The following is a 25,584-nucleotide window of genomic DNA, read 5'->3' on the forward strand; positions in this document are numbered from 1 at the left end:
GAGGACTAACTCTTGTCGTATACCCATCACAACCATATCTTCCTGGGATTTCTTAGTATCTTTTGTCTTGCCTTTGATGGTGAGAAGTGTTCCAATTAAACTATCATATACATTTTTTCACACGCGTGACATCAAGACAATGTCTTAAATCAAGACTAGACCAGTATGGAAGATCAAAGAACACCAACCTCTTTTTCCAAATATTTTTCTCCACTGACCTTTTTTATTTCTTTCCAAAGACAACATTAATGTGTTGTTGTATTTTATAAGCTTTCTTCTCGGTTAAGGGCTTTGGAGGGATATTAAACTCCTACTCCCCATTAAAAGCCTTATGCAATCTACGGTATGGATGAATAGGTCTTAGAAATTTTCGATGCTCAAGATAAAAAGTCTCTTCTCCTTTTTTTAATTGGTGGTGGCACGTATCAAATTCACATATAGGACACACTTTATGTCCCTTGAAACAGTACCCAGACAAATTACCGTATGCAGAAAAGTCATTGATTATACAAAACAACATGGCACACAGCTTAAAGTTATCATATGTATACACATAATAATCATCAACGCCTTCATCCCACAAAAGTCTTAAATCTTCAATCAATTGCGCTAAATCAACATCTATGTAGTTCCTTGGTTGTCTTGGACTCGAAATCATCATTAATAATATCATATACTTGTGCTTCATGCACAACTATGGAGATAGGTTGTAAATTATGAGAAGAACATACCTAGAAATATGATTAGTACTCAAGTTAACAAAAGAGTTTATTCCGTCGGTGGCAAGTCCAAGCCTAAGGTTCCTCGGTTCAAGGGCAAAATTTTGAAACAAGGAATCAATTTTCTTCTATTGTAATGAATTAGCTACAAGACGATTTTTTCTATCACACAATCTTTCATCTACATGTCATATAGTATTCTTTGTGTCATTAATATTAGCCAACTATATCTTGAACCTTTAAATTATTGTTAGGTACAACATCACCTTGGAAGGAATACTCTTTCTAGTTACACCATCATCATCTTCAACACCATTGTCCTTTTTCTTAGAGCGTGACTCCTCACACCTCAGGACACTCCTTCAAATTTTCATACTCTTTCCTATATAATATGCAATCACTATGACATGTATGTATTTTGACATAGTCTAAACTCATTGGACACAATATCGTCTTGGCCTCATAATTACAGTTTGACAACGTGTTACCTTCTGGAAGCATTTCTTTCAACAATTCAAGCAATTTAATGAAACTTCTATCCATCCACCCACCTCTTGCCTTAAAATTAAATAGTCTTAACACAAGTGATAATCTTGTAAAACTTTTACATCCCTGATACAATGATTTTTCCTTGTCTCTTTGCAGAGTATCTATCACATTAGCTTTCTTGAAAGCATCTACTCCAATAGCACAAATCATGTCTTCTAGTGTATCATTCATAAATTCATCATCTTCAATTGTATGTGACAAAAGTCTTTTTTTGTCACTTCACCATGCCATACCTATTTCGTGTAATTTTGAATAATTCCATCACAACCTAAATGATTGAATATATCATGCTTTGGATGTTTTTTCATATTTCAGAAAATTTTACAAGGACACCAAAAAAAACCCTTTATTGTTAGGAAGGTTTTTTCGGAGAAATCAAAAAATTGTATTACTCTATTCTCATACTCTCTACTTAATCTATTGGTTTTCATCCAACTACGTTTCATAATCACATAAAACTTTTGAAATAGTACACAACCAACAAAAATGAACATTCAATCTTATTAATAACAACAAACAACAACAACTAAAAATACCTGAACAATAATAATATAGTAAAGTGTATAAGTCTAAAATATTGAGAATAATGCAAGTGTGAGTGTGGTGAAAATAGTCTCAAATTGGATATGAATGTGAGTTGAGCATATATAAGTGGGAGAACCCACTCACCTATCACCTTAAGATTTTAGGTGGAGAAATGGTGTATCTCCCACAAATGTGTGTTGCTCAAAAGAATGTCCCGAAAAATTAACAATATGCTCCCGAACTCGACCCTCACCCGATTTGCGCTAACATAAAAAACCATAATAATAACAACGGCAACAACAACTTCTAAGACAAAAACAACAGCAACAACAAACAAACAACAACAGTAGTGGATAATTTGTACATACCGGAAATATGATGAGAGACTAAAAAAAAGTGTTGGTTTGAGGTTCGAGCTTTCTTCCTCCTTGGAGATCAATGGTGTTCTTTCGTTAGCTGGAGAAGAATGATGTTCTTTTGTTTGCTAGGGCTCAAAAAGTAAAGAAGTTTTGCTTGCAATCACTTGGATTCTTAAGATCGTTCTTACTCTTGATATTAATTTTTTTGGGATAACTTGTTATGAAAGGGAGAAGATTGAGAGAAAAGATAGAGATTAAATGAATGAGTGAAGAAGTGATTATAATTTATTTACATAGAACTTTATATAGCTATTGTCAGTTGTTACTCTCATACCAAACATTATTTACACAACAAACTAACTATATCTAACTAAATAAGATATACAATCCTAACTACATACTTAAACATCAAGGATCCAAATAGTCAAATGACAACTAAATAGATGAAAACAAAAGAAAGAAAAACTATCATTCACCGTGCCTACTGTTCTTTGTGAAAACAACATCAAAAGTTCAGCCATGGATGAAATAAACTTCCTTTGTGAAATTTACTTCACAATAATATTTCTCGCTGTTCTTTGTAATAAAAATAAATAAATGAAGAGGCAAGTAAAAAACCAAGTAGAAATTCTAATCTTTTTCTTTTTGATATCTCAAGAACAATAGTAAAAGTTCAGCCATAGAACTCATGGTAAACACTAAACACCATGGTAGTCATGTTTATCAATGCAGAGTGTAAAAAAAATTCAATCACATAAGCTTTAGCCTGGCTGCTGCACAAAAGTTCGGCCATTCATGGAACTCATGGTAAACACTAAACACCTCCGTCGTCTTGTTTATTAATGCAGAAAGTAGAGAAAATTCAATCATGAGCAAAACCAACTAATTCCAACTGTAAAGCAGTACTCTAGCAACTTCCTGGGCCATAATCTCCCAGCGAGAAGTCAATACCTTGGCCATATCTCATCTTGCGGCGGCGTGGTCTTCCCTCATTTTATCTACGATAGAACTCCTGTATCAAAGTAGTACAAAACAGAAATAATAAGCAAGAATATCATAGGTTAATCATGGTAGAGAATCCTGATATAAGTATATTTAGGAAAATCTAAAAAATAACATCTAATTAAAAAAACAAAATGATTAAAATTGTTTGAGAAATCTTAAGCACCGCCTAAGCTGTGCACCAAGGCCACCAGCCTTACTATATTCACCTTTTAATTTATTTATGTCTTTAAAATATATCTCCAATTCTTTTGAGAAATCAATTACTCAATTAAATGTGCATGCTTCTGTGGCAAATAAACCATGAATCAAATCATAGTTTAGCACATAAAAAACCCTAATATACAACTAACCGCAAAATGGATAATATAGATTTCTGGAACTCATAAAAAAGTTTTAAAAAAAGCTCTAGAAGTTTAACAGTTTTTCCTGGGTCATGAAAAAGTTTTAACTTAGAAATCCAATTTAAGCCCCCCTTATCTTGTGTTTCCTTATACTTCAATTGGCATCAAAGTCGGAGTTCTTGTTTTGATTGTTATCAAGCACTTCACCTCCAGTCATTGATGAAGAAAAGTTTGACTACTGGAAAAACATAATAGAAAGTTTTTGGTTCTTCCACTTCACTTTTTGTATGTCAAAAATTTTTGTCTCTTATTTCACTTATTCTTTGGATGTAGTATGATTTATAAACTTATTGATTAATACCCAATCCTCCAATATTTTTGTTATTTACTTTTATTCATGTTATTCATATTATTCAAATAACTGCAATATCACTCTAACTTCAACAAGTAGGTAAGCATATAAATACCATATCCCAATATATTCTCTCTATAGAGAAACATGATTTACTTCTCACAATCATTTTTCTCACTGTCCTTGGAAATCATATAAAAGGCAGTATAAAACTATGTCGAAATTTAACCATTGCTACAACTTGGCAAACTTCCCTTTCAAAAGAATATAAAGATGCAAGGAATGGAATAGACTAAGAAACTCACAATTTAATGCATATAGCAGTTTTCTACCCAATCACAAGTCATGCAACACGAGCATTTTGCAAAGCAGTAGAATTTTGACAGCATATCTGCCTAGTGAACAACCCCTTATAAACCATGAGGTTATGCATCAAATCAAAGCTTAACATACAAATTCCAAACAAATGGATCTAGCTAATTGGATTCATAAAAGAGTAAAATAAACAAGTTTAACAGATCAACTTTCCTTAACTAGTGCACCGAGACAAAGTGCATGACCATCAAGGTTCGCGGTTTAAGCCACCAAGCCAATCAGTTGCATAGTAGAAGTTAACAAAACAATAGGCATAATAGATGAACAACAAGTTTCATAACCTACCAATTCTCAATAAAACGAAAGTTGACATGTAGCGGATGCCCTTGGGAATGAGGATAATTCTCTTTCAATATACTCAGAGTTGACATGTAGCTGAGGCCCTTGGGAAAGAAGATAATCACGATGTTGAGGTCCCGTGATTGTCATGGTTTGCAAAAGACTTGCATTCTTCAAAATATACTTTGCCATCAGAAGCTCAGATTCTCGGCCAAAGAACTCTAAAAGAGTGCAACTTCTAAGGCTTAATGAAAGGCACTCCGGAACACATTCTGGGTCAACCCAATTTTCCTGGACACCATCTCTATCTCCATCCACGTTGGCCTGTTAATAATATTAAAATATATCAGAGGCATGTTAAGACATAAAAAACCCAATATGTTCCCTAAACTTAACAAACCTCGCTAAGGTCAAGTTTTTGAAGCTTTGGGCAATGATTGAGCATTTGTATTAACAATGGCCAATTACAATTTAGAGAGAGAAGCTTCAAGTTTGTCAAATTATGAAAGGTGGGAATCTCATCATGAGGGCGATACATCTAAGCAACAACATTGAAAGTGGAATAGTTAGAAATAAGAATAAATTGCCAAAACAAGGTAAAAAATAAATAATACAGATCAATCAGGTTTTTCAGTTCTGTTCCATCAGTGTTTTCAGTTAGTAGCATCATATTCATACATAGTCAAATTCAAACCTTATCTATTTCTATACGGAGAGACTCCACGTTATAAAGGGCTGTCAACGGAAAGTGGCAATAACAGCAAATCATATCTACTCTGATCAACTTGCTAAAGCTTAAACTTTTAAGCTCTTGGTTGGCAAGAGAGTCGTCAGATTGGAACACTATATGAGCTGCTTGTAATTCCTCGAGAATTGGACATCTAGCCATAACCAACAGAAAAGCTCGAACAGACAGAAATGTACAACTCTCGAAATGAAGGATTTTTAATGACGGTAATCTAATGGAAGAAAAGTCATTCACAGTGAATCCATTCAAATTGAGAACAACGAGGGTCTTGCAAGTGATAATGCTAGCGGGCAATTTGGGCATATCAACCCTAGTAGCCACATCAAGATGAAGGTGTTCTACTCCATTTTGTACAACATGGTCAACCCATTTGGCGACATGGGGAATGCCAATGTAGCCAAAATGAAAACCACCGTATCTAATTCCGAGGCGAAAGCTTTTGATTGAAGTACGTGAGAGCAATACAGAGTACAACGACTTGTTAAAGCGAAAATAGGCTTCTAGGTCATCAACCTCAATGTTGGTGAATTCAATTGAAAGAACTGAGCACCATAGATGTATCCACCTCTTTGAAAGGACGCTAGTAGCAACAGCTTGTTTGGTTGAGAGAAATGAGAGAATATGACATAGGACAGTTTCCGGCAAACCATTGATCCCAGTATCATCTACATTTGGTGGCATTTTTTTCAAAGAAAACTTGAATTTTCTGCATAACATCAAACAACAGTAAAAAGCTAAGTTTCAGCCAAAGGAATAACACTTATACACCAAATTTTGTGTGGCAAAAATTTCTGCAAAAACACCACAACTGAAAGTAGCAGCATAACTAGTCATGTTATTGTAGCAAAATAGAACGTCGAATTCATGAGATGATGATGATAGCAGAATGGAATGATAAAGAAGAAGTTATACTCACTTGACCAGGTTAAACAAGGATGTTAGTATCTTCCAAGTATCCAACTGCAATCTTTGTAGTGGTTCCTCTTTCAGAAACCCTAATCCTCTTTCTTGAGGTTTGATTGGTAAGAAAGAAGAGAGATTAAGCTAAGAGGGAAATATGTGACAAGTGAAATACTTAAATTTGACAGAGTGAATAGGCTCAGCCTATTCACACCCCTATTTAGAGTATTTAAAGTTTATTTCTAGTTCTTTTCGGTTATAACCTGCACCAATATTTTTTTTTTTCTTTTTATTATGGTCCAATTGCTTTTTTTTTTTCTTTTCATTATGGTCGAGTTGCACATTTGACCGTCTATTGTCTCTTATAATCCCTTGAGATAAATGATTTTATTTTTTATTAATATTATAAATTATTAAAATAATAATAATCATTTATGGCAATAGATTTTTTTGTTAGGATTCATCAATTACTTTATTCAAAATTTTATCTTCTCTGTTAACCATTATCAATTTCTTCTAGAGTTTTCTACACCACTCAATATTTATCAAGTTTTAAAAAAAACAGATTTTTTTACTATTATTTTCTTTTTGATAAGTAGTGTGTTGATGTTAGTTGGGAATTTTGACGATTAAGTGTTAAGTTGAAATAAAGCTATTTCGAAGAGAAGTTCAAGATTAACTTATGAAAATTGTTCGAATACAAAGCTTATGATTGATTTTATCTTGCTAAGCATTGACAAAGGAGATATTCTCGAAGAGCAGATGAAACTTAGAATATTTGGGAGTTTTGAAAGAGATTGTCTCGACGGTCATGTTGGTTGGTTTGGCGCCTCGAAAGGAAGAAGAGTCAAATTCAAACGATCGGATGCGTGGAAGCCATAGAATTTGAGAAGCATGCAAACAATAAACGTGGCATTCCGTTGGAAAAGACCGTTATGGTCAAATTAGTATAAATTAGAATCTTAGCGTTAGATTTTAGTATGTTCATTTCTGTACAAACACTCAATGATACTCGAAGTACCAAAGTTATCAGAGAAAAGAGTTTCTGAGAATGTACGTATGATTCACCACATTTTACTTCAATTACGAGTTTTGTTATCTTTATCAAAGTCTTTTAGATTTCTTTTATTTTCTAATAAAAGTCTTTTACTTTCCTGTCTTTATTTCTTTTTAAGGCGTTGCCTTTATTTAAAAATTAGTCATAACAATCGAAGGAATGCGTATTAGAAAGACATCAAAACACCAAAACTAAACACATGTTCTAGGATCAATCTAGTCGATCCTGTGAGTAGCCTAAAAACATTTATTTTGGAATACTAGGATTTAATGTATCCAGGCCATATACACCAGGATTTTTGATCCCTATGCGAGATCCTCCATATGGCATGCCAACATCCTTCATGGTAAATTTACATAATTGTACGTCTACATACACAAATCCATTAGCATCCACATTCTTATCATTACAAGTATCAGGTTTTGGCATCAATAATATGGGTCATAATACGCGTCAAACAGGATTCGCTACCCAATTGCATGCACTTACGACAAACTCCTCAGCAATTTTGAGGCAATAGATGGATGAGAGCAATCATGAAATGTTGGGGGTACTCGTTGAACAAATGAGTGCAAACTTTAACATTTTGATCCAGAATGCAACCCAGACAAACTCGAAAAATGCCCAGGCGAACTAGCAAATGGTAATGCAGATGGGACAAATTGCAGACTTCTTCGGGGCTCTCAGGGAACCAATTCAGCCACCACGTCGTGATTGGATAAGAGGAAATCAGGGTAGAACATTTGAAGAAGATCCAACAATTAACCAAGTACAGCCAGGAATGCACAATGCTAGCGAAAGTAATTAGGGAATAGGAATCAAACTACCAAGAAATCAATAGGATATACCCCCGAAAGAAGAACCACAGAGGGTTGTGGTAGTTGATCGAAACCAGAATGCTGACAAAGTTTTCCAACGCGTTCGACAAAATGAGATGCTAGGAGAAAATAACCTGACCCCCATAATCGAAAGGATTATGGCACAAAATGGAGTAAATGTTGGCCTTCGACGGCCAAATTATATATTTGAGCATATCTTACAAACTAAATTACCCAAGGGCGGGAAAGTCCCAAAATTCACAAAATTCTCTAGTGACACCACTGAATTCACCATCAAACACATAGTCAGGTATCTTACCGAGGCTGGAGACATAGCGAATAATGAAAATATAAGGATAAAATATTTCCCTAGTTCGCTAACCAAAAATGCTTTCACTTGGTTCACCACCCTTTCAGCGAATTCCATCCAGGATTGGCCTTATTCCATGAGCAGTTCTATATAGGCCAGTCGAAGATAAGTCTAAGAAAATTGGCCAACATAAAATGCAAATTTAGTGAACCCATAGATGAGTATCTCAACAGATTCAGCCTATCAAAGGCAAGGTGCTTCACATAAGTTCCTGAACACGAATTGGTTGAGATGGCTCCGAGAGAGTTAGATTTCTCTATAAGAAAGAAGGTATATTCCAATTATCTGAGAGATATGGCCCAATTGGCAGACAGGGTTCGACAAGTAGAATGCTTGAAGGTTAAAAAGGCTAGAGCGAATAGAATTAATAAAAAGGAAAGGGTTTCATATGTCGAGGCCGAGGAAGACGAACACGAAATTTATGATGAACTTTTAGCCTTCGAAGAAGGCGAAGTAGAATTGGCTGAGTTAAAGCAAGGGCCATCTTATCATTGTAAAATGTTAGCCCCTTTGAATGGGAAGAATTCTATTGAACCCGAAAAGAACGATAAACAACTTGCTGCTTGGCCGTAAGTAGATTCATGGCGCCGGGGCAGTTTCATCCTCACTTCACCAAAGGATTGAAATTTTGAGAGAAGATGGGATAATTGAAAATATAGAAGCGGATCAAAGTTATTATATGGTAGAAATTAACCATGTTGACAGGAGAAACTTCGACAGAAATCTGGCTAACATAGGGTCGTGCAATCCTGAAGGAGATATATACTCACCAACAAAGAATGCCCTCTATTTCCTTACTCTACTCCCAAAAGGATTCCAATGGGATCGAGAAATCATGGGCGAAGAAAATGATGTGGAGGGGTTTCCTGAACTTCGGCCAATTGAATGGGGGGAAGAAGACATTGACCATGTCTGAGTCCAGTTTTTTTGAAAAGATTTTGGCTTACTTAGTCGAAAACAAATGGAAAACGGCCTTGGAGGCCGAAGTAAAGTACATGGTTGTCGAAGCCAATAATGAAGAAATTCGCACAAAGGGGCCTGGAGACAACTTTAAACCAGAGCCCACTGACGAAGCAACACCCATTGAGGAAAAAGACCAGAGGATGGATGCAATATACGACGAAGAGCCTTTGGGGTTCGAGTAAGATCCAACAGCGCAAGGTGCAAAAATGATGGCGCAAGATCCTCTCGAAGAAGTAGATTTGGGGGAAGGGTCCATCAAAAGACCCACCTATGTCAGCGCGAAACTCGACCTAGAAATGAAAAGCAAGGTGATCCAACTACTGAAGGAATACAAGGATTGTTTTGCTTGGGACTATGACGAAATGCCAGGGTTAAGTAGAGACCTCTTTGAATTAAAGCTGCCTATAAAGGATTGCGAGAAGCTCATCAGCCAGACGCCGAGGAGATTCGCACCAGAGATTCTTTCCAAAATAAAAGAAGAGATCAAGAGACTCCTCCGATGCAAATTCATTCGGACTACAAGGTATGTCGAATGGATTGCAAATATAGTACCTGTTATTAAAAAGAATGAGTCCTTAAGGGTTTGCATTGGTTTTTTGAGACTTGAATTTTGCAACCCCTAAGGACGAATACCCTATGCTTGTGACAAAAATGTTGGTTGAATCAGCTGCAGACTTCGAGTATCTCACCATGCTTGATGGATACTCTGGATATAATCATATATTCATTGTTGAAGAAGATGTGCCCAAAACAACTTTTTGTTTCCATAGGGCATTAGGCACCTATGAATGGGTGGTTATGCCTTTTGGTTTAAAAAATGTTGGGGCAACTTACAAAAGAGCGATGAACTCTATATTTCATGATTTTATCGAGACTTTTATGCAGGTGTATATTGACGACATAGTGGTAAAATATGTATTTGACAAAATTCATTTGGATTACCTTCGCCAATCATTCGAAAGAATGAGAAAATATGGTTTGAAGATGAATCCCCTTAAATGTGTCTTTTTTGTGTAGGCAGGAGATTTTTTTTAGGCTTTGTGGTCTACAAGAAGGGAATAGAGATTAATCAAAACAAGATGAAGACCATTGTGGAAACTAAAGCACCATCATCGAAGAAAGAGTTGCAGTCCCTACTTGAAAAAATAAATTTCTTAAGCAGATTTATTTTGAATTTAAGTGGGCGAACTCAAACCTTCTCTCCCCTTCTGCGGTTGAAACAAGGAGTCTTCAAATGGAGGCAGGAGCGCCAAGAAGCGTTTGACAAGATCAAACAATACCTTGCTCAATGTTGCTACCGTGAAAAAACAACAGAGTCGCCACTGTTTTATATCGGAACCAAAATTATGCTTGATAAACCTACAAGGTTAGCACTTCGATGTCAGTTAACGAGTTCAAAAAGGGATAGAGTAAAATTGCAAAAAATATAAATGTATCTTGAGTCCAAAAAGGGATGGTGTAAAATTGCAAAAAATATTAAATGTATGTATCTTGAGTCCAAAATGTATCTCACGGGCGCAGAAGTATTTATCTTCAGTTCGAGCCGGTTGTTTGGCCTTCTTTGGAGCACTAACAAACCTCTTTTTATTGGGCTTCAAACGACTCATAACAATTCTATATATTGATCAGGTTATAATGAAAAATCCCTAAGAGTGTGTTTGGATGAGGTAATTAGAAATTTTAAGGGAATTTAAAATTCAAAGCAATTCAAATGATTCAATTGAAATCCATTCATTTTAAATTATTTTGTTTGGATGAAGTATTAAAGTAATTCATTGTTAGATTTTTTGGGTATTTTTTTATAAAATATAAAAAATTTGGACCAAATTAAAAAATTGAAAAGTAGGGACCAAATTGCAATTTTTAAAAATTTGAAGGACCAAATTGTAAATTTTAAAAATTATTAAGGACCAATTTGCAATTTTTTAAATTTTTTGGGGTCAATTTTATAATTTTGGAAAATATGAGGACCAATTTGTAAAATTTGAAGAAATAATAATAACAAATACATTCTATGGAACATGAGAGGAATTTCAAATTCTTTGGTTTTTGGTGTCATTTCAAAATGATTAAATTTAACTTAGATGAAATACTCCATAAATTTCCATCATTTTAACAATTCTTCATTTTTGTATCCAAACAATGGATTTTGATCAAATCATTTTAAATTCCCTCAAAACATTACTTTCCCTCATTAAAATGCTCCATCCAAACACACTCTAAGTGTTTCTTTTACAAGTATATACTTAAAAACCTACAAGAAATCAAAGAAAATTAAATCAAAATTATTGCATCCGATGATTCTTCTTAATTCCTTATGCATGTTCCTCTTTATGCAGGTTTATACATCATCCTATCAATCACCATGTAAAGATTGCACCAAGAGCTTACACAAACTAGTTAATCAATGCACATTTAATGTCTCCCTTGTCTAAACTCTAAACAAATGGAAAATGTTCAATGGTGGCTGCTGGACTACATGCTGAAGGATTTTAATTTTCCAACTTCACACAGTCGAAGATCATCGATCGTCCAACAACAAATGAACAACTTAAAATTCAAAATATAGTATAGAAACGAATTTCATAAAGTCAAAATACAAATTATTCGATCTTCGCCTAACTGTCAAAATTCTTTAAACGTGTGATCGCGTCTTTCCTAACTACAAACGCATACTAAAATGAAAATCAATCTGTAATTGCCTATGAAGATTAGGATTCGAAACAATCCATTTCTTCTCTTCTTTCTCTAACTGTCTAACTGATATCGCAGCAAGAAACCGTTTGATAAACTCTTTACAACACTCCTTTCCGCGACAAACTACTTCAAAACTTTCCTCACCTCTTGAATCATTTCTCTTCACACCACAATCTTCATCTTTTTTCCCATATACAACACTTGATTCATCAAACTTCAGCACAAATGCTCTCTGACACCCTTCAAAAAGTCTCTCCCCCAAAGAATCAATGATATAGTAAGCATCAATCTCTACCTTCAAAATAAAGAAATGATCATTCCAACTAACTATGTAAATTCTCTCCTCAAAATCATCCATCTTGTTGTTCTTTATCTCTTTCCAAATCTCATCAAAAGACATAGCTCCTTCTAAGCAACGAAACTTCTCCGGCGAGAAAAAACCTGTGTATGATTTCTGAGGTAGAACAGTTACAGGTCTCAAATTCGCATCTATGACTGTCTCTAAATCAAAATGTTTATCTGGAAAGAGCTTTGAGTAATAATCACTTCTGCATAATTTTCTCCACTCAGATGAACCTTGTGTGATGAGGTTATCAAATTGTGTTCTTGTTGGTATACTACCTTGATTGGAATGAAGCCAGTGAGCTATTAACGCAACTAAAACCGTGCATGCACTTTCACCCGAAGCCTTTTCACTTCGTTGATCAAAGGAAGCGAAAAACACATTTGTTTTGATCTTTGTTTGGCAATCTCTGCTTAAAATATAATTGGTTCCCCATTTACTTGCACTTCCATTTAGTGTGTTGAAATTTGGCTTTTTCTCTGAGGTTAGAAACGTGATTCTTGGCTCTTTGGGGCTGGTGCTAGATGAACTGCCACCACTTGTTGTGGACTCGTTCGATGAATCGTCCGAGTCAAACACGGGAGAATCGTCTGATTCGAAAGAATCAAAGTTGATGCCATTGTTTTTGTTTGTCAAGCATGTTAGATATTTTACTTTTTCTATGATTCCGTGTTTCTTATCTGGCTTTACCGTGTTTTCAAAGGTTGTTCTTGCTGAGTCACATGACCTTAGACAAACCTGTAAAAAATAAATAAATAAATTAATCAATCAAACCGTAGTTCTTTCTATTAAGTTCAGCGTCAATTTCCACTAGAACAACTAATTATTGGTAATTTAAAATATGGTTTAATCAATTAATATAAAGTGATTAGAGTTGTATGATTAATGTAGTAATAGTTAGAAAAAATAAAGGAAAATGGAGCATACCGAAAGGTTAGCTTCGAAGATTAAACCATTGACTTTCAACCGTATTGGAAGCTTCCTTTGAATATTGGATTCGTTCTTCATCTCCTCCATGTTAAGGGTCATAGAAACTTTTCCCACCACCGTCCTTCTATCTTTTGATTCTTCTACACCATCCTCGGACTATATACATGAATGAAAACAAATAGTAAGACATTCATTGAATTGATGAAAAACAAAGGTAAAAAACATAACAAGATGTTACTTCTTACATGATATAAGACATGAAATGCCACGTGGCATACATCTTTGAGTGCAAGATCAAAAACACAGAGGTCGCGTTCATCCCAAACAAGAGAAGGAGTTTTTGCAGAAGTGATGAATCTACGACAGGGCGTGGTGTGAGTACAAGGTCGTTTTAACGTACGATGATGAAATTGAAAGGGAATTATGGAACAAGAAGGAGGAGAAGAATTTTGATGATTTTCTTTCTTAATCCATGTTATTTCAATGGCTAATCTGTCGTTTACAGTAGTGGAAACTTTGGCTCCAAAAAGTCCTAGTTGAAGCTTTAATTGAGTCACCTTAACTGCGTGTTTGTTGCTCTGCCCTGAACCCAACCACCACTTCATCATCGTCATCACTCCTTCTTGTTCTTGTTGCTAGCACAAGTTAACGTTATATTTGATCAAATGAACAAGCCAAGGATTAATTATATATTTGATATATATTGAACAAAAACATATAGGAATGAATAGACAAGTGTTCCAATGAATGTTAAATTGGCCATTCACAACTACCACAAGTAGTTTATGTATAATATAGTAAGATTTAACTCACTAACTAATACGAAAACAGCCACCACAAAACGGTACTGAAACATGACATATATATAAATATCGTCATTATCATTTTTATACTTCTTCCGTCTCATAATTAGTGACTCATTCGGTCATTTTACACATATTAAAAAAAGTGTATAAAAGTAAGAGAGAAAAATATTTTTATTATAATAGTGTCCCTATCATGTATTGGTAATGATAAAATTTTAATTAATTAAGGGTCCGTTTGGCTCAACGGAGGGAGGGATTTTAATAAAAGGGAGGGGAGGGGAGGGGAGGGGAGGGGGAGGTGAAGGGATGTATTTTAATTAAATTTATGTTTGGTTCAAAAGAGGGGAGGGGAGAGGAGACATTTTAATCAAATATATGTTTGGTTCACAAGGGGAGGGGAAGGGTTTTAAAACTTTACCCTTAAAATATTATAACACTCTTACTAAATAAAATAAAAACAAAATGATATTTCACAAAAAAAAAAAATTGTCAACTCATGAACAACATAGATAATCACAAATAAAATATTTAATATTTCAAATACTCAAAAATATATTAAAGTGTAAATAAAATATCGATAAATGCCATAAAATCATTATGTTATCAATCTTCAAATGAATCATTTTCTCTTCTTGATGATCCATCTAATCTTATAAAATATTTATAAAATTAAATAATATATAATATATAACTCATATACTGCAATTATAAATCGATATGTAATACAACACAACAACTTATAAAACAATTACGTTATTACAAACAAAACAAAAAAAAAAATTGAAAATAAACAAAATAAAACATAAAAAAAAAAAACAGAATAAGACACATGAAAAAAAAGTTGAGTCATAGTAATTAAATAATGGAGTTGCCGTTAAAAAATATGAAATTTTTTAATAAAATGACAAATTAGCCTATAATATTTATTAAGGACAATTTATGATTATCATAAAAAAAAAATGAGGATAATTTTGTCAATATAACAAAAATAGATTTTAATATAACTCCTCTCCCTCCCCTCCCCTCCAAATCCCTCCAATTCGGAGGGAACGAAAACTGCTCTCGGAGGGATTCAGATTACCTCCCCTCCCCTCATAAAAAATTGAACCAAACAGAATTGATTTAAAATATTCCCTCTCCTCCCTTCCAAAACCCCCAACCAAACCGACCCTAAAGAATAAAATTAAAAAAGTGTATTAAAAATTGAAATAAATCATTTATTTTGGGACACTATTTTATTTTAAATAAATCACTTATTTATGCCTATCGAAATTATAAAAATCTTTAAGCGAATGTAAATACTTTTTCTTTAATAGAAAATAAATAATTGAAGAATGCAATGGTTTACACACTCGTAGTCAAATGGAACGAGTCACAATTTATGTTTCCATATTTTCGTGTAAGAGGACCGCTACGGCCCACACCCATCACACACGCTTACATTTTTTTTTTCTATAATTAAAAAATAAATAATGATGATTGAATTAAATTAATTATATATATATATATATATATATATATATATATATATATATATATATATATATATATATATATATATATATATATATATATATATATATATATATATATATATATATATATATATATATATATATATATATATATATATATAGAGGAGGGATCAAATTACACCCTAAGAGTTACACCACGAGTTACACTCGTTCAATAACTACATTTCGAATTAATATTTTTTAAATTCAACCGTTGGATTGAAACATAATATCATATAGATCATACCTATAAAGTTTGAGCTTAATCTATAATGATTTGTTATACGATCAAGATATCCAAAGATTAACGTCAAAATGAGCTTTCATATAACGTTAATTTTGATGTAATTCAATGACATAGTAAATCATTATAGATTAAGCTCAAACTTTATAGGTATGATCTATATGATATTATAGTTCAATCCAACGGTTGAATTTAAAAAATATTAATTCAAAATGTAGTTATTGAATGAGTGTAACTCGTAGTGTAACTCTTAGGGTGTAATTTGATCCCTCCTCATATATATATATATATATATATATATATATATATATATATATATATATATATATATATATATATATATATATAAGTTAAACTTAAAATTGCTCTATGAAGTTGGACGGTTGAAATCAATCTTATTTATGGAAATCATATTAGAAGATTCTTAATCAAGTAATGTTTGAACATGTCATACTCTTGGTGTTGCGTGGAGTATATTTTTTAAATAGCATCCAAATGTCGTTGTTGGAAATTATTAAGTTTATGAACCATTTCAATTTAAGCACTTACTTTTCCCGGTTATATCATGTACAGTGTAAATTTAAAATCTTGTAGAATAAAAACTTAGTATTCAATTTTTTACATTTGAAAAAAAAAAATAGTATTAGTATTCAACTTACCTCACACAAAATAATAATAATAATTTAATTCAAGCATTTAGGAAAGAGGAAGTTAAAACAGTAATTCAATTTTTTTTTAATTAAGGCTCATATATTGATAAAAAAGAAAAACATACAAAAGAATTAAAAAGAGAACTAAGTTAGCTCCTTCAAAACCTAATAAATCTAAAGAAAGGTATACCTAACTTATTCTTAACAAAATTACTACTAATCTCTACCGGAATGGAGTAAAAAAATTCGGTGGAGCTTGTGTTGGGCGCTAAATTCGCTAAAATTTAGCACAAGAGTTTCCTTCAATGTATATATGAATGAGGATGATGTTAGTATGATTAGAAGGATTCAAACTTCGGTGCCGCCTATCTTGAAGCCTCAAAAGGCCCGCACCGGGGTTGGAAAAAGCTTTGACGGCCATTATACAATTTGTTTCTATCCAAATCTTGTGCCAAGGCCTCAGGTTTGAGGCTTGGATCTTAAGAGTGTACTTCTCTCAAGGTCCTAGGTTTGAATTCTGCTAGGTGCATACAATTTGTGTGTTGGGTCTGTTCATACGGAGCTTTGCTCTAGCTTTAAACGAAATGATATCTCTTAGATTAGTCGGTCGCAAGACCAGATATCAAGATTTAATAAAAAACATAGATAAACTAACGCGTGACCAAAATATAACAAAATTTAAGAGTCTATTTGAAGTTGTTGTAAATTTTTGCATTTTGGTTTGAAAGCGAATTGTAAATTAAAACTCTTTGATTAAAAGGAGTGGAGTTGATTTTTTTATTTAACTTCAAAAAAAGATTTTATAATTTTTGTTTTTGTTTTAACACTAAGATGTCACCACCAATAATCGTCAACCACCACCATCAATAATCATCGACCACCACTAATCACCGACAATCACTACTCCTACCATTTGTCATCATCTTGACTACATGCAATAACTATTTTATTTTCATATATTCTTCCATCAAACCACCACATAGTAGTACCATGGCTATCATTTTTACCATTATCATTATGACCATCCTTACCAATTTATAAAAGTTTTCAAAATAATAATTCTGATTATATTATTCATTGATCAAGGTACTATATGTACACAAAAGAGTCCCTATAATTCCTCTTCTATTAAGGGAATGACAACTGCACATAATAATCACATATTTGTACAAATAAATTATTTACAGCACACAATATTTTCCTACTTAATTTAGCTAATAATATCTTTGACTTATCTTAACACCCCCACTGAAGTTGGTGCATGGATATCACACATTCCCAACTTGAATAAAGACTCATTAAACACATTACTTGCCACTCCTTTAGTGAGAACATCTGCTAACTAAAATTTAGATCTTACAAAAGAAAAAGAAATTATTCCAGCTTCAAGTTTCTCTTTGATAAAATGTCTATCAATTTCTACATGCTTCGTTCTATCATGTTGCACAGGATTGTGAGCAATTGCAATTGCTGGTGTATTGTAATAATACAAAGTCACAGTCTCCCTTGGTTCAAAATCCAAATCTGATAGAACATTTCGTATCCATAGAAGTTCACAAACTCATAGTGCCATGCCTCTAAACTCAGCTTCAGCACTAGACCTTGCTACTACCGATTTTTTTTACTCCTCCAAATTACAAGATTCCCCCTACAAATGTAAAGTAACTCGAGGTAGACCTTCTATCATTTCTTGAACCTGCCCAATCAACGTCGGTATACCCTTCTACCTTCAAGTTTCCATGATTTGAGAATAAAATTCCTTTTCCCGAAATGGACTTCCAATATCTCAAGATCCTTTCAACAACATCCATATGAGTTTTCCGTGGATCATGCATAAATTGACTAACGACATTTATTGCATATGTAATATCTGGTCGTGTATGAGACAAGTAAATTAGTTTGCTCACCAACCTATGGTAATTTTCTTTGTCTATGCTGGCTGAATTTTGGCATTGAAATAGCATATGATTTTGTTCAATTGGGGTATCAACAGGTTTACACCCAAGCAGACCAGTTTCACATAGTAAATCAATATTTTACTTTCTTTGGCATAAAAAAAACCATGTTTAGATCTAGCTACTTCAATACCCAAGAAATATTTTAGGTTTCCAAGTTGCTTCATCTCAAATTTAGAAGCCGGGTATTTTTGCAAACTAGACATCTCATCTTGGTCATTCCCTGTAACAATCATATCATCTATATAAATAATCAAAGCTGTAATTTTACCTTCTCCTTTCTTCAAAAATAAGATGTGATCAGAGTTACTTGCTTTATAGCCAAAAGCTTTCATAGACTTAGTAGACCTACCAAACCATGCTTTCGGGGATTGTTTTAATCCATATAGAGCCTTTCTTAACTTGCAAACCTTCATCTCATTTGAATATGTCATACCTGGTGGTAAATCCATATAAATCTCTTCTAAAATCTATCCATGTAGGAAAGCATTTTTCACATCAAATTGTAGAAGAGGCCAATCTTTGTTTGTTGTTAGTGACAAAAGTATTCTCACAGTGTTGAGTTTGGCTACTGGCGCAAATGTCTCTAGATAATATACACCATAAGATTGAGTGTAACCTTTAGCCACTAGTCGTGCTTTATACCTCTCAATAGTTCCATCAGCTTTATTTTCAATTTTATAAACCCATCTACACCCCACTAGATAATTTATCTTCACAAAATAAGTTAAACATGCCGACATCATGGTGTTGCACTTCACTTTCATTCCCCCTTGAAGTGTAGAATCAGCATAGAAAAATTTATCTTCATGAAAAGTTACATCCATAGAAATATAAAAAAAAATAGATGATGGATGATAAGCATAATAACCTTTTTTAGTTGATCCATACCCAACAAAGACACATTTAAGAGCTCGTTTTTCAATTTTTGTACGTTGATGTGGGTGTAAGTGAACATATATAACACATCCAAAAATATGAGGTAGTAAATGAACAATGGAAAGGAGAATGTAATGATCAGATAAAACATCTAGAGGTCTTCTAAATTTATGCACACTAGAGGGGGTTTGATTAATTAAGTGAACTGCAGAATTCATAGCCTCGTCCCACAAATGAGATGGAACATTACCATCAATTAGGAGTGTTCTTGTTACTTCTAATATGTGTCTATTTTTCCTCTCAGACACTCCATTTTGTTGGGGAAATAAGGATATGTTGTTTGATGCAAAATACTTTTAGAGTTCAAAAAATCTTTTAATTCTTTCTTAAAATATTCCCCTTCATTGTCTGATCTAATTACCTCAATACATGTGTTAAATTGTGTTACTACCATTTGATGAAAGGAGTGAAACAAATCATACACATCACTTTTATGTTGAAGCAAATATACCCAGGTTACCCGTGTACAATCATCAACAAAACTAATAAACCATTTTTTTCATTATGTGTAGATTGTGGAGCAGGACCCCAAAATCAGTGTGTACTAAAGAGAAAGGAAGATCTGTTTTTTTAATACTTAAGGGGAAAAAAGAACGATGGCTTTTTGCCATAACACTAGTTTCACAAAGAAAATATGAAATATTGCATTTATGAAATAACGATGGAAATAAGTTTTTTAGATAACTAAAATAGGGATGCCCCAATCGTCTATGCCATAGCCAAAAAAAAATTTATTTTGATCTTGTATGTGATCACTTGCAAGATGAACCAATGCTCCTTTATGGATTTGTGAAACTTTTTCAAGATAATACAGCCTTTCACTATATCTACCACTGCTAATCTTCTTCTTGGTATGTATATCTTGAAAAACACAGTGGGTTGGATAAAACACAGCGACACGTGAATGTGATATTGTTAATTTACTGACAGAGATAAGATTGCAATTCAAGGTAAGAACAAATAAGACATAAGGTATTGATATGAAGGGTGATAGAGTCATTGTAACAACACCTTCAATGGGAGATTCTACTCCATTGGAAGTAATAATAATAGTTTTTTGACAGTTATGAGAGAAACTAGTAAACATATGTTGATCGCAAGTCATATGATCAGTAGCACCTGTATCGATTATCCAATCACTATTTCAAATAATAACAGAAAGATTATGAGCAGAGTTAGACATACCTGACTTGGTTACAAAGCCAACAGCAATAGAAAGATGAGCCTTGCTATTTTTTGTCTTATTATTCGAAGTAGTTTTTCCCTTTGGATGCCACTCCGGGTAGCCATGGAGTTTAAAACATGTCTCCATGACATGATTATCTCCATTACAGTGATTACACTTGCAGATTTCTTTCTTCGGATACTTCTTGACAGTCAAGGTGGACCCATTTGAAGACTCGCCACTAAGCATAGCTTCTTGACAATTTGTCTCTGCATATAGAACTGCATAAACTAATTGAACATTAGTAAGCAGAGTGGTAGCCAGAACACGACCACGAACTCCGTCCAAATATGAATCCAAACCAGCCAAATAAACATAAACTCGTTGAGAATTGACCATCTTATTGTATTTCTAAACATCTTTAGTGCATTCCATGGTACATTTATTAATACTATCGTACTCTTGCCATAGCCATTGCAATTTTTCCAAAGTATGTAATAACAGATCCAACATTTTGTTGAGTAGAGATTACCTCACGATGCAATTGATAAGCTCTTGATGCATCTTGGTCGACGGAGTACGTTTGTTTCGCAATTTCACAAATTTCCTTCGTCGTAGCTAAGCGAATGAAAAGAGATTTGATTTCTTTGGTCATGGAGTCCAGAAGCCAAGACTTGACCAAACAATTTTCATCTTCCCATGCTTCATGTTCATCGGGTTTATCTTTTGTTGGTGCAGTCTTTGTTCCGGTAACGTAACTCCGTCGTTTTCTGCCTCTAATTTTTTATGTGCATTCAACGACCATTCGACGTAGTTAGTGCCGTCAAGTCGTTCTAGGGTGAGTGCCTCTTTGAATTGGACAACAGCGAAAGTTCTAGAATTCTCCGATTTGTTTTTATTAGAAGCCGTCAGAAATTACTAAGAAATAACGAGGCTCTTGATACCATGTAAAAGTTTTCAAAGTAATAATTCTGATTATATTATTCATTGATCAAGGTACCATATATACACAAAAGTGTCCCTATAATTCCTCTTCTATTAAGAGAATGACAGTTGCACATAATAATCACATATCTGTACAAATAAATTATTTACAGCAGACGATAATTTCCTACTTAATTTAGCTAATAATATCTTTGACTAATCTTAACACAACTATGTGACAACATTCATTCACCTCTCTCTATCTACCTATATAATCATCGATTTGACTACTGCAAGTCACACCATTCTTATCACTGTCAATCACCTTCCACTATTGCTCCATCTCTGTTAAGAATATGCCTTCACACTCAAGACAAACATATAGAGTGTAAAAATATATGGTCCATGATCTGATAGCAGAAACTCAATAGCAGATAGTCTATTAATTTTAAACGATGCTCTTGATACCATGTTAAAAAATTGTGATTTACCTAACTCAAGGATAAAAATCGGCTTGTAGTGTAAAAATTACTCCTATTTATAAGCATATGTTCATACCATATAGTATTCAATGTAAAACTTTTAATCGTCTCTAATTGCAGATCTAACAATCACTAACATCACCACCACTAGTCACCATCACATACTTCTATTATGACGATCACAAACCACCGCTCAGAACACCGTTGATACCCACTCCCAACTACTTCCACAAATCACCATTCCAACCACACTAAATAACCACCGTAACATGTGTATGCATAAAACCATTATTTTTGGAAATTTCTTTATTCACCTCCCTATGGGGGTCACCCCCAGCGAAAACTCTAAATACTGCTTCGGAGATGTATCTCCGAAGTATTTTTTTTCTAAATTTTTACAGACTTCGAAAGTGCACTTCCGAAAAAATTCCAAAAATTGGGATTTTGATTAATTCGGAGATGCATCTCCGAAAAAACAAAAAAAATTAAAAATCCCAAAAATTTAATATTTTGGGATATTAATTAATTCACATATCATAAATTTGATATAATTTATGAGTAATGAATAATAATAATTATATATTTTGATATAATTTATGAGTTATGAATAATAATTATTATATATTTCTATTCTGATTCATATTTTAAAATTTAAAATAATTTTAATTAAAAATTAAAATAATATCAATTAAAAAAAATTTAAAATAATTCTAATTATTAAAATGTAGTTATGAATAATTTCAATTCATGTTTCTACGGTTGATAATAATATTGAAAGAGATCAAATAAGACTAATGATGATAATAATAATAATAATAATAATAATAATAATAATGATGATAAAAAAAAATTATTTTTCATAATGAATTATGATAAAAAAAATTATTTTTCATAATTAAAAATGAATTATAATTTTTTATTTAGTTTAAAACAATTAAAAAAAATTGTCTTAATTTTATTTAATGAATAAATTTTATATTTAATACTATATAGTTCAAAATTTATTTATGAAATTAAAATGTTTTTAATTTATATAAGTTAGTAAAATAATTTTTAACTTTAAAATTAGGAAATTTTGATTCATCTTGATTTTATTGATCCACCTTCATTTTATTGATTCACCTTGATTTTATACCTATTAATTGTATTGATTCACCTTGATTTTAATTTTTGAATAATTATTGAATTCTTTTGGAAGTGTATATCCGAAACATTCCAAGACCAATTTGGTCTTGGGATATTTCGGATATGCATCTCCGAAGACACCCCATTCATAAAAAGGGTGTTTTCGGAAATGCATATCCGAAAACACCTTTTTTTCGTGTTTTTGAAGTGCATTTCCGAAATAAGACAAATTTAAAATAAAAAAAGTTTCGGAAATGTATTTCCGAAGTTAGGGGTATTTTGGGTTTTTCGCCAGAGGTAACTAAGAAGACATGGAGGTGGATAAAGAAAAACTCTTATTGTTAATCATTATTATTACAATTAAAAAAAAGGGATATGCACCGAGAGTTTAGACTGTCAACCAATGACGATCATGAATCAGGACAAGTCAGATTGAAAATTTTAAAAAAATTGTATGACATAGCAAATTGTTATATTTTAATTGGATGACATTGTAAAACTTTTTACACTGTCAGTGTATAACCATTAAACTCTTACAAAATATATATATATATATATATATATATATATATATATATATATATATATATATATATATATATATATATATATATATATATATATATATATATATATATATATATATATATATATATATATATATATATATATATATATATATATATATATATATATATATATGTATAATATTTTAATTATTTTGTACGTGAGTTATTACTCTTTTATATATATTGTAAGTTTGTTATTCTAAAATGGATGTGATTTATTAAATATAAGCAATTATGTCGTCTGCTTTTGGAGGCTCCAAGGAACGATAATAGACCCATATGGCTCACTAATAATGTGGACGATATCAAGAGCTAGACAGTTCACATCATGCCAACATAATATGACTTATGATAATCACATTATTAAAAGAATAAAGTTCTCGAGTTTAATTGTCGCACTAATGTCCAATTAAGATTAAGATATCTACCAACTTGTTATATGAATGACATTTTTTACGGTAATAACAGTAAGTAGCTCAGCATTCTATTGAACATGTTGGGCAAAATCTAGAACAAGTTGTATAGGTTTGATATTTGGCAACCCGAAGAGCTAAGAACACAAATTTCACTTAGTTATTGACATTGACAAGATACAAATGGGTAAATAATTATGCTGTCAAAAATTAAATATTGTTAACACACATTGGTCTGGTCCATTAAAAAAAGTTACTCACAATGGTTATGCATTTGACCTTTATGCAGAACTAGAGACACACACTCTCTCCGGATGCCTCTTTCCTTATTTTTTTTCGTCTTCATTAATTATTATTATTACTATTGCAAATATTAGTTGTTGTGAATAATGTTAGTAGAAGAATGTCTGCTTTAGCTTTCCCTTATAATAATCGTAGTGAAACTTGAGTAAAATTATAGATATACATTTTACTATAACAGATTGAGTAAAATTATAGATTTACATTTTATTATAGCAGATGGTCGTCAAGAACAAATTAAAACTATGAGAAATATTGAGTTTTTTGAATAAACACAAGAAGCCCTGTGAAAGAGAGAGAAGAAGGAAGAAGAAAAAAATTAGGATTAGTTGGAAGTATTTTTACTATTCACTTTCTCTTTTAGGGTTTATAGATTACAAGTGAATAACAACAATCAACCTATCAACAATTTGAGTGAACTGGTATATTTATAGGCTACTAAACTAGCTAACTTAAGCTACAAGCTAGCTTTAACAATTGGGCTAAACAAACAGACTCAATTCAACATGCTAACAAACATAGCATTTCGACTACTGCATGCTTGAGCGTACCTCGACTACAGCTTTCGACATCAGCATGTGAACAGACTGTGACAACATGCTTAATCTTTGTTGAACCATGAAGCTACCCTTGTCGACACGAGTTCGATCCAAAATCTCTTAAATCTCCACCTTGGAACAAACTCTAAAACATTAAGGGAACAAACTAACTTTCTTCATGCAGCTTTATCAACTGCATACAGTGGAAAAAATTGCAGTTTGACAATGTCTTGGTGATCATATCAGCAACATTATATTCAGTCAAAACCTTCAGCACTTGGACTTTTTCACAGTCGATTATTTCTCCGGCGAAATGCATCCCTCACATCGACGTGCTTCATTTCCGCTAATGATAGGCTAAATTCTTCGACAAGTGTTTTGCACTTTGGTTATCATATTTAACAGTGATTGTTCGATCTTGAAGTTTCATCTCCTTAACAAAACCTTCAAGCCACAATGATTCTTTCACAACTTCAGTGAGGGAAATATATTTTGATTCAGTGGTTGATAAAGCAACAACCTTTTGAAATGTCGCTTTCCAACTGATTGTTGTGCCAAACATGGTGAAGACATATCCAAAAATAGATTTTCTGAAAAACCAATACAACCTGCAAAATCAGAGTCGACAT

General features: G+C 32.8%; 2 protein-coding genes across 3 annotated transcripts; both read right to left on the bottom strand.

Annotated features, from left to right (window-relative positions):
• Positions 1-2,762: 2,762 nt before the first annotated feature.
• Positions 2,763-6,372, bottom strand: LOC131660628 (FBD-associated F-box protein At3g52670-like). Of its 2 annotated transcripts, none has more exons than XR_009300994.1 (5): positions 6,169-6,372; positions 5,199-5,958; positions 4,905-5,042; positions 4,156-4,828; positions 2,763-3,164 (listed from the first exon to the last, which is right to left on the bottom strand). XR_009300994.1 is itself a non-coding variant. In XM_058929907.1 (5 exons), the coding sequence occupies exons 2-4, from the start codon at positions 5,931-5,933 to the stop codon at positions 4,517-4,519; spliced, it is 1,185 nt and encodes a 394-aa protein (XP_058785890.1). In that variant the 5' UTR covers positions 5,934-5,958; positions 6,169-6,372; the 3' UTR covers positions 2,763-3,164; positions 4,511-4,516. The 2 variants fall into 2 exon arrangements, 1 of the variants encoding a protein (XP_058785890.1); XM_058929907.1 differs by having other exon boundaries at positions 4,511-4,828.
• A 5,475-nt stretch (positions 6,373-11,847) lies between these two features.
• On the bottom strand, positions 11,848-14,090 carry LOC131655122 (uncharacterized). The gene is made up of 3 exons (XM_058925026.1): positions 13,576-14,090; positions 13,328-13,486; positions 11,848-13,138 (listed from the first exon to the last, which is right to left on the bottom strand). The coding sequence occupies exons 1-3, from the start codon at positions 13,942-13,944 to the stop codon at positions 12,023-12,025; spliced, it is 1,644 nt and encodes a 547-aa protein (XP_058781009.1). The 5' UTR covers positions 13,945-14,090; the 3' UTR covers positions 11,848-12,022.
• Between the last annotated feature and the right edge of the window lie 11,494 nt (positions 14,091-25,584).

Source organism: Vicia villosa, linkage group LG3 (genome assembly GCF_029867415.1).
Source record: "Vicia villosa cultivar HV-30 ecotype Madison, WI linkage group LG3, Vvil1.0, whole genome shotgun sequence".
Classification (NCBI taxonomy): Eukaryota; Viridiplantae; Streptophyta; class Magnoliopsida; order Fabales; family Fabaceae; genus Vicia; species Vicia villosa.

Bases quoted from the DNA above. Each gene is read 5' to 3' on its own strand.
- LOC131660628 (XM_058929907.1), bottom strand. From the start codon at position 5,933: ATGCCACCAAATGTAGATGATACTGGGATCAATGGTTTGCCGGAAACT. The intron at 5,043-5,198 runs GTTTGAATTTGA...GTTGTTGCTTAG, and splicing joins TCCGTATAGAAATAGATAAG to ATGTATCGCCCTCATGATGA. The intron at 4,829-4,904 runs GTTTGTTAAGTT...TATTATTAACAG, and splicing joins AAAAACTTGACCTTAGCGAG to GCCAACGTGGATGGAGATAG.
- LOC131655122 (XM_058925026.1), bottom strand. From the start codon at position 13,944: ATGACGATGATGAAGTGGTGGTTGGGTTCAGGGCAGAGCAACAAACAC. The intron at 13,487-13,575 runs GTAAGAAGTAAC...TCATGTATATAG, and splicing joins CATTTCATGTCTTATATCAT to TCCGAGGATGGTGTAGAAGA. The intron at 13,139-13,327 runs GTATGCTCCATT...TATTTTTTACAG, and splicing joins TCTTCGAAGCTAACCTTTCG to GTTTGTCTAAGGTCATGTGA.